At 49.8% G+C, this 18526-nt stretch overlaps 1 protein-coding gene across 6 annotated transcripts in view; it reads left to right on the plus strand.

The window, feature by feature from the left end:
- The window catches only part of FIGLA (folliculogenesis specific bHLH transcription factor), a 394249-nt gene that overhangs the window by 118263 nt on the left and 257460 nt on the right, over positions 1-18526 (plus strand). For 5 of the 6 annotated variants that reach the window (XR_013602295.1, XM_078665740.1, XM_078665741.1 and 2 more), the window contains exon 3: positions 2712-2894. Coding sequence is in view for 5 of the 6 variants with exons in the window: in XM_078665740.1 (XP_078521866.1) it covers positions 2712-2894 (183 nt within the window). In the remaining variant the exon portion in view is untranslated. The remainder of the gene's footprint in view (positions 1-2711; positions 2895-18526) is intronic. The other variant, XM_078665744.1, reaches the window with a different exon arrangement.

An 18526-nucleotide genomic window follows, 5' to 3' on the forward strand; every position in this document is an offset into this window, starting at 1 on the left:
GCATACTGGTAAGTAGCATTTTCCATACCATTGATGGCTTGTGATGTCATTTATGATCTCTGAGGCCATGAGCAATGCTTTGGGTGGATTTAGCTACAAAGCTCACCTGGCGAATTTGGCAGTTGAAATGTTTTGAATCTGAACCATAATATCCCTTCAACTTAAGACTAATAGGGTAATATGAAACTCTGTTTAAAATACAGACCTCCAATGTAATATGCCCTGATATGGTGACATCTTAAAATTAAGTATTACTGTGCATTGTATATTGCTCTACTTACTGCTTTTGTTTGGATATGGCTTGCTACCTGAGGTCGCTGATACTAGCGACCATTTTCTGTGGGTTTTATGGTGTTGGATCCATTAATCTTGGATGTTTTGTATAACTCTCCTTGAAAATGTTTCACCTGTAATGTTGGGCAAAGCCTTTTTGCATCAGTGGATTTGTTTTTACTTCTTTTTTAGTCGAAGTTACTACTGGCATGTTGCATGTTATGATCACCCTTAAGTTCATAATGTACTCCTTTTGGAATGTGGCAGTGGGCTCAGGAAATATGGATTGTTTCTCACCTTTAGGAGAATGAGGAAGATTGTTGTTAGGTATTTCAATACAATAATACATTTTGGTATATCTTTGCAAGGTAATAATGGCTCTCCAAAGGTGTCAGTTAAGGGCACTAATATGACTGTTAAATGTTTCCAGGAATATTAGCAGGAAGGTACTCTGCAATACATTTGCCTAGTAGTGAGAAATAGTCTCATCTGAACTTTTCTGTCTCCAGAGAGAATCAAAGCCACATATGACCGCAATTGGAGTTCTGGACTACAGTGATCAGCTGGTTTAAGAGTACTACGGGAACTAATGTATAGAATACGAGACCGAGGGCCACTTAAAGGAGCATGGCTACATTCTCTCTACTTTACTTGTTTGTATCAGGACTGACACACTGAGATCATGGCTTTCTCCATGCCACTGCAAGAGTCTGCCAGGTATATGGGCAATCTTCAGCGAAGGAAATACAACATTTCCTTCTAGATTTTCTTGAAGGCATTTTTGAGTATTTTATAATTGACTAGCAGCCCGCCCGACGTTGTCCGGGGGCAATGAGGCTCAGTGTGCAGTCCTCCGGAGCGCAACCACCACCTTCTGGGCCCCCACAGACCTCCGGCAGCATGTAGCGTCTTGAATCCCAGTTGGCAATGAGGCTCAGTGTGCAGTCCTCCGGAGCGCAACCACCACCTTCTGGGCCCCCACAGACCTCCAGCAGCATGTCGCGTCTCGAATCCCAGGCCCCCAACCACCTGTGCAGCCGTGGGCCAAAGACCGGGTGACACTCCCCGCACTCGCGTCCGCTCCTCAGCCTCGCGCTCCTGGCCGCTCCTCCCCGCACTCGCGTCCGCTCCTCAGCCTCGCGCTCCTGGCCGCTCCTCCCCGCGCTCGTGGCCGCTCCTACCCCTGGGCATGTCGGACCTCTACCTTAGCCCACTGCGGGCGCTGCCGCTCCTCAGCCTTGCGCTCCTGTCGCTGCTCCTCGCGCTCCTGGCCGTTCCTCCTTGCCCTCCTGGTTTGCTTCCTGAACTTTACCAAAATGTCTGACGGTGATGTCAGCACGTTCCTCGTTAGCGCACACGATCACCTCAGACATGGCACTACTTCCAAGGGACTACTTTGGCAAAGAACGTACTTTGCCCTTGTAACATATATTTTTTGCTGATATATAGCCTATGATCATCTGCTTACCCTGACCTTCCCAACGCTGTATTGGGTGTTTTGATTGGCGCTGTGGTTCCCGAGTTTACCCGCCTCAAAGGTTCACAGTTCTCTCTTTATAATAGTAGTATAGATTTCAGACATTGCAGCACAATCTTTTAGAATATGCGCTATGCGTAACTCGTCACCGCAAGAAACTTTTTTAGTGTAAATTTAAAAAAGTAACATATTTCCTGGCAGCTGTAAACATTTGTTTAGTGTGAGATGTTGCGCAAAACTCTTAAGGTCTTCACAACGGACCTACATTTAAGTCCCATTACAAGTCAGTTTTCAAACCCACCTTCTGATTTAAACAATAAAAGGAAAAACAAAAGAATTTTTTTTCCAGACAAAATGTTTCTATCCATAGTCGTTCTACACTAGGGTGCAGAAGTGAAAACAAAACTATCTGGATTATCCAGAACAGCAGAGTGGTCAAAAGTATTCTAGGAACAAGCTGGACAAAGTACTAATGTTGACTGTTTAGTTGGGCGAGGGAGAAGAGAGAGTTTGTGAATCTGCACTTCGCAGAGCAGCTGCTATCTTTGGTTTGACATAGGGACCCTATGCTATTGATCTCCGAGCTTTGCCAGTAATACAATTTGGAACAATTCCTCTACAGGGTGTCCCAGTTTAGAGTTTTTGAAACGTTACACGTAGCTATCTGCTTGCTTGCACTTGAATGCTTTATTTTGTTTGTTTTTTAGCTCCTTGAATATCAGTTATTAATGCAGTTTTGATGTCAACTTCATTGGCAAATCAAGAAAAGACCATGAGAAAGGCATGAAAAGAACTAGATGCTGATGAAGTGTTAAAATAATAATCTTGGGTATACTTTTGATGGATGTGGGATTTTTTTCAGCAAAACATGACTTTTTTCATTTTTATATGTAATGTAGTTTTTCAAATGCTAAAACTGTCCAATTTTCAGATATTCTTTATTTTCATTTATTTTATATAGATCAGAAATATAAACAGTGGGTTTTCAAAACTGAAGACGCTGGTACCACTGATTCCCAAAGATCGAAAACCTAGCAAAGTGGATACACTCAAGGCAGCGTCTGAATACATTCGCCTTTTGAATGAAATTCTTGAAGAAACTGGAGGCACCGAGGTAGAGAGATGTCAGCTAAACATTAAAAATGTGTGTTGATTCATAAATAATAGTTGTACCCGAGTTTGCATGTGTAAGAAAATTGGTAAATGGCAGGCATAATGTCTTTGACAGGTTGCCATATTAATTTAAGCAGCATGGTTTGTTCTTGGACGTGACCGCATTGTTTTGCATGTATTATGTCTCTCGTGGCAGCATACGGCCCTGGTTGCGCCATTTTAGGGCATTTGAGACACAGGAAAACTCCTTGTTATGGCTCAACTGTTTGGCTCCTTTAGGGCCTGAAGGACTTAGGACCTAAACCAGTGTTCTCTCATCTACAACCGCTCTAGGTAAGTTGATAATTCATTATTTATATGGGTGCAGGCAGTCTTCTTTTCTTGCCTGGTACCACCAACAATCCTGTGTCCTCCAATACCGTATTGCACTCTGTGAAATTAGCTCATACTCTCTCAATCCAGTCACTGCCATGTTATACCTTAACCTCGATGGTATCCTTTACTTGTGTTCAATATGTGCTCTGATGTCCTACTCCAACTGGCATTTTTTTACACATCTTTCTGTGTTCTGCCCAACAGATCATTGCTGCAGGAATAGTTTTACTGATTGAATTATTTACTTTATAATGAGATTGTGCTAATTGGCTTCTTAGAGAATACTGCATTGTGTTTTTGCTGTCTTTCTCTAATCACAGCTCTTTGACATACTGCCTGTGAGTGGTGCTTGAATTTTGATTGTACTGGTTGTGATCTCGTTGCTTCTGTTGCTGTTATTCCTCTCGCCTCCTGTGGGTGGACTTCCTGTTGTGATCTGTGGTTGCTGTCCTTTTGTATCTGGGAGGAATATATATTTGGAATGCTGCTCAGGGTACCTACACTGAACCTAAGATTGTGATCTGTTTGCAGTTGTGCTCCTGTCTTATCTGGTTGAGCCTTCTGTTCTGCTTTTTTTTGCTTGTGAGCTCTCATCGCTGCTATTGCTTATATCCCATCAAGAAAGACTTGTAACCTAACTGTTCTACTATTGGCTCGTACCATTAGTTTTTTCAGTTTCAATTCACGTTTATTTCGACCGTTGGTCCTCAAACATTACATACATTTGTTAAAATACATCTAAAATGATACATCCTTAAGTGCATTTAAACACATCTTAAAACACACACTATTATAAAACCCTCCATCAATTAAGTAAGGGTGAATTATTTTGCTAAAACTCATTTAAAACAGAAAAGAAGAAATGCCTTCACTCTTTGCATACATTTCCCAATGGCAACGGCAATATCTAAATGTCTCATTTCAGTCATCAAAATTACTGCCTGGGCCCTATTTTTATTCTCATATCTCCTAAAATCGGTCTCTAAAACATAATTTGAATATCGAGAAACTTCTGGCAATCCATTAAGATATGTGACAAATCACAGAAGGTGCCCAAAGCGCAGATACATCTTCCAGTCTTATCAATCATTGAGCTTTTTACCACATTATTTACATAACAAGGGTTCACCCCAATTCTTACCCTTTAAACCTCTCTTCGTAAACGACAATCGTGTAACCTGTCAACGTAGGGAAAGCATTGATCGTTTTTCCATGCAGCAGTCATAAAATGTACTGAGATTTTGTTCGCAAGGTAGTTTTGATCCTGTACCTGCAATATTTATTTTCCCTGCGTCCTAAGTACCTTCTTATCAATATTGATGATGTAAGTAATGGGGCACAATTTAATCTTCATCATACAACACAGCTTCGTCATGATAGCTATAGTCTCTCTCGCCCATATTAATTCGCTATTTTGAATTTTGTTTTTACACCATTGTGATAGTTTGGAGTTCTCGCCTACTCCTAGGCGTTACCAGAAACGTGGTAGGGCCGTACCGGCTAAAATGCCCCATGAGGTCAGTCCTAATTCAAGTTTTACGGCCTGGACCATTGCCAACAAAGGGAGTGAGAATAGGTTTTTAAAATTTTTACCTTCCTCAACATCCCAACCCTCTCTGCTGCTCAAGTATAACAATTCCGCACCAAACAGAAATTGCGGGGGTACCATGGCCGAATAAGCTTTTAGAACTGGTCTATCTGACATCGCACCTTAGGCTTTGTTAAATAGTTTCAGTCCGCTAATTGATGCTTATTTTCTTAATTTTAACGCATCTAGGTGGGTATGCCATTTCAAACTTCTTGCAAGTCACATTCCCAAATACCTATATTCTGTGACCTTTTCTATTTTCTCAGTCCCCAAAAACCATGTGAACCCGACTTTCCTCCGGCCAAAGCTCAAGGTTTTAGTCTTGTCCATATTAACCACAAGTTTTTCTTGGAGCAATAATCATTAAATATATTTAGTTTCCTTTGCAGGCCAATTTCGGTTTGATCTATCGCCAGATCGTCCGCATAAAGCAGACATGCAAAATGCTTACCATCTTGTTTCGGGCTTGCCTCGTTTACGTTCCCTAAGGTAAACGGCAAATCTGCTAAAAACAGACAAAACAGCAGGGGGGCAATATGCATCCCTGCCACAACCCAATCTCAATCTTCCCAGATAAACTTCCATCTATGTCTAAGATTATCTGGGCCCAGTTCTTTGTATGGAGAATGCAAAATTTCCTAGCTAACGTGCAGGAAAGTTTCAATTCTATTAAGGAGGCAGAGGCGAGGATTAGGCTTTATCTTTCATCACTTTTATTCTCCAGCAGCCTTTCAAAGGTATCAACACAGTAAATAAAACTTAATTTCCCATGAACACAGGGAAAAAATGAACATGAAAAGTGTCCAACATCATCAGCCAATCATATAACAGGACACCTCATATCCTCTTCTGCTGGCGCTCTATCCTCCTCTTTCTTCCTGCGACCCCTCATGGCAGTCTTCTAAACTATTCCTGCTTGCCCATAATCCAAACCTAAGGTAAAGGAACAGCAGTCAGATCGGGAGCACCAACTCCGTGAACAAAGAACCTCACAATGGCATTAATCATTCAGCAATAATAAAAACACAACAAACTGTATCAGGAACTCCAGATGCATTATAAAAGAGTTACTCACCGTACCAACGAAGATTTCTGGGAGGGCAAGGAACGTCGGGTGGGCTAATCCTCGCCACCGCCTCCTTAATAGAATTGAAACTTTCCTGCACGTTAGCTAGGAAATTTTGCATTCTATGTCAGGAGCGGAGGCTTCTGATTAGGCTAGTTTAAAGCTTATCCACCACCAAAGAACCTAGGGAGACCACGGGCTTAAAGTAAAACCTCTTGAAGGTTGAATCGAAGGACCAGTCCGCCGCATTCAGGATGTCCTCCAGCCGTGCTCCCAGGCTAAAAGCCTTGGATGCCATTGCACCCCTCACCGAATGAGCCCCAAAACGAGAAACTTCTATACCCGCTTCCTGCATAATCCACCGGATCCACCTGGCAATAGTAGGGGATGAAACCGCCCCATGTGGTTTCGTGAGCGCAATAAATAATTGCTTCACATCCTGTGGGCGTATATCTATTGTCACAACCTCATAGGCTTTAAGCGCTCAAACCATACACAACTTTGGGACGTCAGGAAAAGCCGGATACAAGACCAAACGAGAATTGCACTTAGTACGTCTAGAAATATGGAAGGTCACTCCCTCTGGGGTAAAAACCCTACCCGTGAGATCCAGAGCCCTCACGTCCGAAACTCGTCTGCAAGAAATTAAACATAACAGCATCGCTAGTTTTAATGAGTTTTGTTTCCTGGACAAGTACTTGTTGGAAGGCCACGACCTAAACAGGTTCAGGACCTTGTTCACGGCCCAAAAAACAGAGTAGCGCGGTTCAGGGGGAACCGAGAGCCTAATGCCCCTCAAAAGCTTGCAGACCAAAGGATGCTCTTCAATCGGACGATTATCTATAGGCACATGGCCCGCCGAAATGGCGGAGCGAAAGGTATTAATTGAACGATAAGCTAAGCCTTCCTTCGCCAACGAGGCTAAGAAATTAAGGACATCGACAACATTGGCCCCCACCGGATCCACCTGTCGTCGCAGACACCAACAGCCCCAGTGGGACCAAGCTGATCTGTATCTCTTGTTGGTGCTGTCAGCCCAGGATTTCTCAAGTAACGAGGCAGCGCCCTGCGAAAGGCCTGGGACTTGCCAGCGTCGCCAGTAACCCGCCAGGCCATCAGGCCATCAGGCGTAGGCTGCCCATGGACAGAAGATGGTGACGATTCCCCTGAGGGTCTTTGAGGAGATCGGGACGCTGGGGTAGAGGGATTGGAAAAGCCCAGGAAAGTTCCATCAGAACTGGAAACCAGGCTTGTGACCTCCATATCGGGGTGACCACCACCAGGTCCGCCCGCTGTCTACTCACTTGGGTCGACAGCCTCATGATCATTGCAAAGGGAGGAAACCCGTACCCCTGCTCCTTGCTCTAGTCCTGTAAGAACGCATCCACTGCTAGTGCCCCCGGATCCGGACGCCAGCTGTAATAGCGGTTCAGTTGTGCGTCCCACCGGGAGGCAAAAAGGTCCACTGAGAACGGACCCCACCGGTCTCGAATCCCCTTGAAGACCTGGGGATGATGCTGCCATAAACTGGTATCCTTCCAGTGGCTCGAGCACCAATCCGCCACTTGATTGGACGTTCCCGGCAGATGTTCCGCGGACAGGGATATCTGATTGACCAGACAATACTCCCGAAGATTGCGCGCGAGATTGGTCAGCGCTTTGGAGCGAGTCCCTCCGAGATGGTTGATATAACGTACTGCCGCCACATTGTCCATCTTGAGGAGGACGCAACTCTGGATCCTGTCCTTCATCCAGCACTTCACCGCAAAAGAGCCCGCCATCAGCTCCAGACAATTGATATGAAGTGCCTGTTCTGAAGATGTCCATCTTCCGCCTGCAGACACGTCGCCGCAGCGAGCGCCCCAACCTGATCCGCTGGCGTCTGATTCGATGATCAGGTCTGGTTTGGAGCTGAATATGGCTCGGCCGTTCCAAGCCTCCATGTGGTAGACCCACCACTGTAACTCCGTCCTGGCCTCGTCCGTGAGGAGAACAACCTGCGAATAGGTGAGACCCTTCCTCAAGTGGAAAGTTTTGAGACGTTGAAGGGCCCTGTAGTGCAGAGGCCCTGGGAATATCGCTTGGATCGAGGACGACAGAAGGCCCACCACCCTGGCCAGATGGCGTAACTGAATTGTGGGCCTCGTGAGAGTGCGCCGCAGCTCGTGTCGGATCTTGGACAACTTCCGTGAGGGCAAGGATAAATTGGCCTCCACTGAGTCGATCACAAACCCCAGGAACTGCATCCTCTGGGCCGGACGGAGATCGGACTTTGCTTATGTGAGCACAAACCCCAGGGATTCCAGAAGGGTCACCGCCGTCCGCAACTGGGTCCCAACCTGCGCGGACACGGACACATTAACAGTATGTTGTCCAGGTAGATTATCAACCGCAGGCCCTCCGAGCGGAGGCGCTCCACCACTGGCTTCATCACCTTGGTGAAGCACCACGGGGCGGACGACAGTCCGAAAGGAAGGGAGGTGAATTCGAAAGTCCGTGAGCCCCATTGAAACTGCAGAAAGCGTCTGTGTGGGGCGAAGATCGGGATCGTCAGGTAGGCATCCTTCAGGTCCAGGCGGACCATCCAGTCCCCTTCCTGAAGCAGATCCCGCAGGAGGTGAATGCCCTGCATTTTGAAGTGGCGATAAACGAGCCACCCATTGAATTTTCTGAGGTTTATCACCGGCCTATATCCCCCATCCTGCTTCTCCACAAGGAAGAGGTTGCTGAGGAACCCCCGTGGGTGTAGAGTAGAAGGAGCAATCGCTCCTTTCCTCAGTAGTTCCGAAACTTCGTTGTCTATTAGAACCCTCTGCTCTCGGGTAAAGACTATAGGGCTGGGCCAACAGGGTTGCCAGGGTTGGCCTTAGAACTCTATTTGGAATCCACAGACGGTTTGTAAAACCCAAACGTTGGAGGTAAGCAAAGACCAATTGTGAAGAAAACATTGGAGTCTGCCCCCCAACCGCACACCTTGCACCCCCTGTATTCTCACCTCTCTGGTTGTTGTATCCGCCATCTCCGCTGCCTCTGCCACCGCGGCGACGGGGGAAACCTCTGGTCTGGTAAAAGTTCCCGAATTTGTCGGGATCTTGATATTGTCCTCGCTGGGACTCGCCTTGCCTGAAGGAGGCTCTATTCTGGGACCTGCCAGTCGAGCGTCCCCTGCCACGACTGGCTGCTCCAAAAACACGTGGGGTAAATATCCGCTTGATTGGCGGCTGGGCTTTGTCCAGGGAATTGAAAGTATTCACAAATTTTCCGAGCTCCTTAACGAAGGGATCTCCGAAGAGATTCCCGTCCGCAATCGGTCCCGCTTCCGTAGTGGCCAATTCTCCTAATTTGGGGTCTATTTTAATAAGAATTGACCAACGTCTCTCAGTAGAGATTGCCACATTACCATTGCCTAGGAAAATAATCGCTCTTTGTGCCCAACCCGAAAGCGTCTCCGGAGAGATCAGGGCATCTGAGGCCTTAACATCCTCCGCCATATCTAGGATTTTCGCCAAAGGCCCCGCCGTATCCAACAACTTGTCTTGGCACGCTTGCCAAGAGCGATCAATGCCTTTGACAAATTTCGTCAAAAAGGTAGACATCTTGGCGTCAATCTCCGGTGTGACCGCGACCTTACCCTCCAAGGAGGGATGCGGGCACTCTGCTTGCAGGCAATTACGAACCTTCTGATCAAGGGACTTGCGTAACTTAGAGGACATATAGGCCGCCACCTATGGGGCCGGAACCCACTGGGAGGAACGCGGATGCAAGAGGTCATCCGGGTTAAGCATATCCCCGCTTGGTTCCTCAGGAGTGGGTTGACTAGGGTGTGAGGGGCTCACCATCACCATCCCACGTCTGGGGGGACTCATCGGGGTCAACAGTAGCGACATCATCGGAACCCCCCGAGGGGCCCGCCTGACTCTCCTCCAGTTTACTCGGCGGTTCCGCATTTTTAGCGTCCAAGAACGCCCTTTTGAGTCTCGCAAAAGCGTCCAAGTCTACCCCAGCATCCGCTGAACATTTCCTCTTAGGCTCTACTGACGCAGCAGTGGATTGGCCTGGAGGTAGGGGACTGCTAGGCCCCGGGAGGTCTTCCCTCTGAGGGAGGGGTTTACATTGTGCTTGGAGTAAGTCTATTTTCTTCTCCAAAGGCTCCACCACCCTGGTCACTTCCTTTAGGATAGAGGAGTCCATCACTTGACAGAAGTGATCAGCCACCGGAAGGTACATGATCTCTTCTGACTCCTCATAATAGTCCTCATATTCCATCATGGGATCGCAGAACAACTACTCTGCACAAGAAAAGGGGAGTCAATAGAGGGTAGAACCCTGTAATTGGGAGCCCCACGTAGGAAGGCACAGTCAGTAGCCCTGGGACCTTGCACCCTCTCAATTCCGAGGGAAAAACGTGATCCTACCTGGGCCGGTCCCTGAAAGCACTGTGGAATGGTCTTACCCTCCGCCTGGGTGTTCAGGCTCCAGAGAGGGGCTCCGATAACAAACAAAGCCCAGCCCGTCAATTTCGCGTCAAACACCGTCTTTCCCCGCAGCGCGCACGCGTCTAAACCGCTCTATGCATGCAACTGCGGAATTAGACGACGCGCCGCTGCCCTGGGGGGGTAGAGCTCTCACCGGAGCTGTAGCGCAAGGGCGCGCGGTCCCCTAGCGGCGGGAGGCCGCACCGCGCTCGGAGCCTACTGAGAGGAAAACCGCGAAAGGAGCGAGAGCCGCTCCCGCGGTGACACCGACACCAAAACGCTGCCTGCAAACGCGCAGCCCTGCCACCGGTGTCCGCAAACGCCAAATACAAAAAACAAGCCGCCAAGCACAGCAATCTTTAATACCACATCTGCATGCTGCTGGAGCAGCGAAGAAAGAGGAGGATAGAGCGCCAGCAGAACAGGATATGAGGCGTCCTGTTAGATGATTGGCTGATGATGTTGGACACTTTTCATGTTAATTTTTTTCCTGTGTTCATGGGAAATGAAGTTTTATTTACTGTGTTGATACCTTTGAAAGGCTGCTGGAGAATAAAAGTGATGAAAGATAAAGCCTAATCAGAAGCCTCCGCTCCTGACATAGAATTTGAATCCGACTTAACAAATCTTTCGGGATACCATATCTAATTAGGGCCTCCCACAACAGTTCCCGGTCCACCAATTCGAAGGCTGTGCGAAAGTCCACAAAACAACAGAACAAACTTCCCCGCTGTTCAATCGACTTCCGCGCTATGGACCAGAGTCGATTGTGGAATGGCCTGCTTTAAAACCCCCCTGTTCCGGGGGTATAATCGATTTTCCCCCACCCAGTCTATAAGTAATCCCAAAATGGCTTTAGCAAAGACTTTTTCCCCTATATCCAGGAGATTTATTGACCTATAGTTCATTGGTGATTTTAGATCGCCCTTCTTATGAATTGGTCTTATAATTGCACTCCTCCAGCTTTCTGGTACAATCCCTGTCTCCAAGATCACTTGAAACATCTATGCAAAAAACTCTGCCCACCATTCTGGTCTAGGTTTTTTTTTTTTTTTTTTTAAATCGGTTTTTATTGTTTTATAAATCCACACATTACAATCCTATCTCAATGCTTAACATTTGTCCCTTACATTATATCATCAGTCCCTGTGTCCCCATAGGTCCTCATGATGAACCACTTCTTCTTTACAAACTAATACACTATAAATCACGTCATAGCGGACCACTGAATGTACACACGCCTGCATTATTAGGACCACGTTTTCAGCCTTTTTACACTAATTGTTTAGCAATGCAAGCCATAAAGTTAACAACAAACCATTGCAATCAAACTCCCTCCCCCCTCCCTCTGCCTCCGGTGTGTCCAGCCTTCCAATCGCATAATCTAACATGTTTATCAGTTCCTTCAAATCTCGTTACAGGATAATTTGGGGGACAATACCTGCCGCTCGTTGTACGTACCGCAACATCTCATGCACTCACCACAAGACTAGGCCCTTATTACCATCTCTGCTCCTTTATCGGTCAAGGGGAACCCTCTGGAGCCTCCCCAGCAGGGCCCACCTCTGAGTCAGTTTCGGGTAGTTGTAATGCTATCACTAGGGCTTCCCATGCTCTTGGTGCTTCCATCGCCTTCTTATTATTAGCACGTATAGCTTGTTGCAGCCGAACTGTACTCTCACTTTTGGCCCATTTGAGTATCTCCGATTTCCACCTCCCTAAAGTAGGCCCACATTGTGGCTTCCATTGGGCCGTGATCTCTCTCTTAGCCAACAATAGACCTAGGTCCAAAAGCTTGTTTGTGATCTTTGTCTTAGGAGTATGCGGAAACCAATGTAATATACATGTACCCATGTCCGTGTCTATGTGGCGCTCTGTAATTTCACAGAGTAGTTAGACTACCTCCTTCCAGTACGTTCCCAACTGTCCGCAAGTCCACAGCATTTGAGACAACTCTGCCCCTCCTAAGTTAAAGAGCGGGCACCGGGCAGTATCCATCCGAAAATATAGATTAATCTTTGCCGGGGTTAAATAATCCCTATGCAATATAAAGAAGTGTATTAATTAAAACCTAGCATTCCGTGTACTCATACCAGGACCTTCGAATGAACTGGGCCCACGTCGTTTCCGGTATTTCCTTCCCAAGGTCCTCTTCCCACTTTCCCTGTAGTTCCATCAGTGGGTGCAGGCCTTCCGCAACTAATCGCGTATAGAGGCATGTGATCGCCTTAAATGTCCCTGCCGCAATCACTTCATATTGACACACCGTGGAAGTCCGGGGTTCTGAAAGCCCTTCCCTCCAGTGGCGCTGTATAGCTGAGACCAGAGCTGCATGCAGGAAGTAATCCCCTTGCGGCAGGTCGTACCTTTCCTGCAATGTTTGAAAAGGCAGTAGTACCCCATCTTCATACAAATCCCCCATGACCTGTACTCCTACCATCTCCCAGTCTGCTAGTGCTGACCAATCCCCCCATGTGGGAGAGCGGTACACATGCCCAGGGGGATCTCCGTGCGTAAGGGCGACTAATGTTGGCTATGCGTTGGCTCAGGTTCCAGCACTGTCTCAACGTCCGCTCCTCAGCAGTGAGCGACTCAAGATACAAGGGTTGCTGTAATATGGTAAATGAAAGTACATGACGCATGATACACCGACCCTCTTGACCCTCCGGTCCCCGAAATTCTCGAGCCACCGCCTGTGTGAGCCACTGGAGCTGGGCCGCCAAGTAATAGAGTTCGAAGTCTGGTACCGCTAGTCCCCCATCCTCTCGGGGTCTCATCATGGTAGGTAATGCCAGCCGCCTTCTGCCATTTCCCCATAAAAAGTCGCTAATCATGGATCTAATCTGGGGCAGAGCTAGCCGGCAACTGAGATGGCTGCCTAAGTCCGGAGCTCCTCCGCTCGGAACCACTATCCTTCGATTATCCTGCACATTCGAGTCCCCCACCGTGACACTCTAACGCCCGGGAGGTGCTGTGGTCATTGCGGTCCCATCTGAGAGGAAACGATTCGATCCCCGGGCTGGAGGACGGAGACTTGCGCTCCGGTGTGGCGGCAGGAGGCGGGCCTGTGAGACCGCGGCCTCGGTTACGACTGCGGCCGATTCCGGAGCTGTGTTTCCTGGCGCTGTGCACTACTCGACCCCGCGCTGGGAAGCGGGTCGCGTCTTCTATCCTCGACGGTGGGCGAGGGTGAGTGCTCGACGGAAGGTGGGCCTCCCCTCCTTCCCTGACCCTTACTTGGACTTGCTGGTGGGCCGGAGCCGGGATCGGCTGTGCCCTGTGCGGCCTGGACGAGCTGTGGGACGCCTATCCTGGAGGGGCTGCTCACGCTGACGCGGGCTTCTCGAGTGGCTGCCTGGAGGCCTCCGTGTGCGGCGATGCCCACCCCTGCCCCGATTACTTTCGCGAAGACCAGACTGCATGTCGGGCGCCGGTGGGTGCCCTTTTCCATCCCAGCTGACACCCCATTGTCTGCGGTAGTGAGGCTCCTCTGAGGGGGCTTCGTCGTGTGGGCCGGTGTGCTTCTTCACCGCATCTGACGGCCTACACCCCAACTGGAGGCAACCCAGGCCTACTCCACGGTCCACGGCCTAGTGGACGGATTCTGCGGGCGGTATCTGGCGCACTTTTGCATACCACGCCTGCTGCTGGGACCCTGGGTGCTGTGGCCGGCTGCCTACCCGGCTTGTGTCGGTGCTAGAGTGACGACCTGCTGGCCACGTGGAGTTTGCGGGCACCTCTTCCTCTCTTGCTGCATTGATTCTCCCTCACGCTGTGCGACAGTACGACTTCTCTGGCCTAGGAGGGACAGGCGGAGTACGCATTGCCCGTGATTCTGCGCCGGGGCCTGGGTAAGCTCTTCTCTACGCCATGGGGCATCCAGACAGGACTCAGCCGAAGCTCTCCTTCGCAAAACAGACCTCGAAGACGGTGGATGGCGAGGGGAGTGGCGGCGCGACTGGTGGGGACCCACCGGAGGGGACGCCGCAACAGGACCTGAGGGAAATACTCCTAGCCATGGAAAAGAATCTTCAGGGAGGTATGTCGGCTATCGGCACGAAACTGGACGCCTTAACTTACCGCATGGACCGCATGGCGGAACGGCTGGATAAACATGCGGAACGACTGGATATGTCCGAACGCCGTATTACTGAGGTGGAGGAGGCCCACACCACGCTGGAGACGGACAACAGACAGCTTAGCAGGGCTATGCAGACGCTCCTCGACAAAACTGAGGACTTGGAGGCCCGCTCTCGCCGCTGTAACCTGCGCGTCACGGGCCTTCCGGAGAGTACCCCGACGGGCAACATGGAGTTGTTCATGGAGGGTCTGCTGAAGAAACTGCTGAGGGACGATGTGTTCTCCCACATGTTTGTGGTGGAAAGGGCGCATCGATCCTTGGGGCCACGGCCCAAACCGGGTGCCCCACCGCGACCCATTATAGCCAAACATTTGAACTATCACGACCGGGACGTCGCGCTCAAATTGGCTAGAGCAAAGCAACCTTTGCAATATGAGGGATCTACTTTATCTATTTACCCTGATTTTACGGCTCGTGTCCAGGAGGCCCGGAAACAGTTTGCACCTATGAAGCGCCAGCTGCGAGACATGGGCGCTGACTATGCAATGCTATACCCGGCAAAATTGCGGGTTAACCGGCAGGGAAAGTCCCTAATCTTTACTGACCCTAAGGTGCTCCAAAAAGCCCTGAAAGGCTGGCAACGAGAGAAGCGACAGCCGCAAACGGAGGATGCTGAGCAGGATGGGGGCTCCATGGAGGACCAGGACTGATCAGGACATATTTGGAGGTGAACGCTGTCCGGTTGAGACACCTCAGGTTTGATCTCTACTTCTTTGTCCCTTAATGACAGCTGTACCGCCTGGCCTAGGGGAGCCAGTTGTCCTGGAGACTAAAGATCCAATTGCCTACTTATCGGGCATTGTCGGCTCTTGTTTGCCACACTTAAACTAACTAGCCCTGAGATCCTATGTGTTTATGCGTCATTTTGGGGGTCATGTCTGGGTGTGCCATTATGGTTGCTAGCCTATTGCTACCACTATACTATGTTCGTGTGTATGCCCCTGTTTGCTACCTGGTTGCTGTAACGCTTGACCCCCTTTGGGCGGGGCGATACCATTTGATGTACTGCTCTTCGAATTGACCATGTTTGGTTCCTGAATGTGCATGTTGTGGCGAAGGTGCCACGCTTTCTTCTAAAGGGTTCTGGGGCGGGGGGGTTGACGGGGGGTGGCCTTTTTGAGCTGTTGTTGTTTGGCACCTTTGGTACGAGCTAGCTCGGCTACCTCTGACCTCGTGTGCTTACCACTGTTCCTTTGGTACTTGGGGAGGGGGGGAAGGGGTGGATGTTTTGCGGTTGGATAGGGTATTTGTGACTGTTGTGGAGCTGAAGGTTGCTTGGGGCGGAGAGGGTTGTTTGTTTGGGTGGATGGATGTGCGCGGCCAAGTTGGGGTAGGGCAAGTGTGGGTGGGGGGATGGGGTGGTCCTGTTACGGGGTCCTTTTTGTTAATTTGCGGAGTGGAGCGGCTGTTGTTTGAGGCATGTGGGCTAACTGGTAGGGGTGTCGGCGATGGGCACGCTATTTCACGGGTTGCTGAACTGTCTGTGGTTGATGAGATCCTTTTTACTCCTCTATGGCGGCAGACATGACAGAGGGGGAGGCGACTCCTGACACACTGCGATTTTTGACGTGGAACGTGAGGGGCTTGAATGATCACCGCAAGGTCCGTAGGGTTCTCCAGTATCTGGCAAAACACAGGGTAGACATTGCAATTTTGCAGGAAACGCACCTGGCGCCACATAGTCCTATCCTTGGCTACAGAGGGCTCCGTGATAATATCCACGCTGCAGGTTTCACTACTCATGCCCGGGGGGTCCTCACTTGGTTTAATCCTAGGTCCTCCCTTGCTTGGACGCCGGTGACCACTGACAGTGAGGGACGATTTACGATCCCGGCCTGCTCTGGTAAGGGTATAGACATGTGCATTGTGAATACGTATGGCCCCAATTTTGATCTCCCTAGTTTTTACGCGACACTGGCCCAGAAGGTTTATCTGTTTGCGGACAGGGTTGTGTTTTGGGGTGGGGATTTTAACTTGACTCTGAACCCGGCGCTGGACAGGTCGGACGGCCCTCCCCGGCCGCCTTCGGCCTCTGCACGCACTCTGACTACGCACTTGTCTAACCTTAATCTACTTGACGTCTGGCGTCATAGATACCCATTGCGGGGAAGGTTCACACACTATTCGGCCCCCCATAATATTCATACGAGGATAGACTACTGGTTTGTGTCCTCGGCCTGCCTGCGGAAAGTACGATCCTGTGCTATCCTCCCGCGGACCTACTCGGATCACTCGCCCATATTGATCTCCTGCTTGGTGCCGGTGCGACGGATACCGCCTTTTTCCTGGCGCTTTCCCCCCTATTCATTACTCTACCCTCTCTTCAAGGAGGAACTCTTTTCGACCCTGGAGACTTATTTTGAGGCCAATGTGGGCTCTGTTGATTCGTTCCAGTCGGTATGGAAAGCGTTTAAGCTTTATGCCAGGGGAGTTACTATCTCCAAGCATGGAGGTGTGTTGAAGTCGATCAGGGACCGCCTTGATCTTCTGGAGCGGAAGCTTCGCGATCTGGTAGAGCTGCGTTTGCGCTCTGGCGGAGACTCAGTTGACCGGGAGATTGCTGGGGTTCTTCGGGAGTACAATGATGAGGAGGACTTGGAGATTAAACACTTAGGGAAATATGCCATTGCCAGGACTTACTGCGAGGGTGAACGACCGGGCGCGGTGCTGGCCCGCTTGGCTAGGCGGGGCAGGGAGCGCTCTTCTGTGCCGATAATGAGATCTGGAGCTGCCGGGCTTCCGCTCACAAACGACGAAATAACTGCTCGCTTTAGGGAATACTATGAGATTCTGTACGCCTCGAGGGGCCCCGCTCCGGAGGAAGGGATAGTAGACTATCTATCACACATAGAGCTCCCGTGGCTCTCTGACTCGGACCATAGGTTTTTGGCTCGGCCATTTGAGAGAGAGGAGGTGGTGTTGGCACTGTCTTCCATGAGGGGCGTGGGTGCCCTGGGCAGTGGTGGCCTCACGGTGGCTTTCTACAAGGCCATCTTCGATTTGCTGCTTCCCCATCTGCTAAGCCTGGTCGATGATATGGCCAATTCGGGCACCATGCCGCCCTCCATGCGCGAGGCTATCATCGTGGCAATTCTCAAACCGGGCAAGGACCCTAATGATTGTGCCTCGTATCGCCCGCTCTCTCTGATGAACGTTGACACGAAGATCTTCGCTAAAGTGCTTGCTAACCGCTTACACCCTCTGGTCACGACACTGGTGGCCCCGAGCAGTCTGGTTTTGTCCCTACGCTCAACCTTGTTTATAACATTAGAACGGTCTTTGCTGCTTTTCAGCACACCCGCCCGGAGGTACCAGCCGTTGCCGTATTTTTAGATATGGAGAAGGCTTTTGATTCTGTAGAGTGGACATTTATGCATCATGTTCTTCGCAGGATGGGTGTTGGCCTCCTCTTCCTGCAGCTGATATCGGTCCTGTACTACAGGCCGAGGGCCCGGATCCGTATTGGCCCTCTGACCTCTGAGCCCATTGAGGTGGGTAGGGGCACGCTCTCCCCGATGCTTTATGCTTTGGTAGCTGAGCCTCTCGCTTGTGCCCTTCGCGAATATCACGCTCATCGAGGCATCCGCTTCCCTACGTACAAGCTTGTTGTCTCTACTTATGCGGACGATACGCTCCTTTATGTACGCGACCCCGAGAATCATCTTTCCCCCGGTATTGCGGGAGGTAGTCCGGTTTGGTGCCCATTCGGGTGAACTGGACAAAATCGCTCATGTTCCCGCTTACAGCGGCCACGGTGCAGTTTGAACCTGAGTTTCCGCTGCAGTGGACTACTGAGGCGGTCCGATATCTTGGCATCCGGCTTCATACTGATTCGGAGATCGTTCTCCGAGAAAATTATGGCTGCACGGTTTCGAAACTGGAGGATGATGTAGAGAGATGGATTTCTCTCCCACTGTCACTCTTGGGTCGCATCGCGATAATGAAGATGGTTGTGCGCCCATGTTTTCTTTTCCTGTTCAACACTATCCCTATGGTACTTTCTGTTCAGTTTTTTCGC

Source organism: Lissotriton helveticus, chromosome 11, assembly GCF_964261635.1.
Source record: "Lissotriton helveticus chromosome 11, aLisHel1.1, whole genome shotgun sequence".
Taxonomy (NCBI): Eukaryota; Metazoa; Chordata; class Amphibia; order Caudata; family Salamandridae; genus Lissotriton; species Lissotriton helveticus.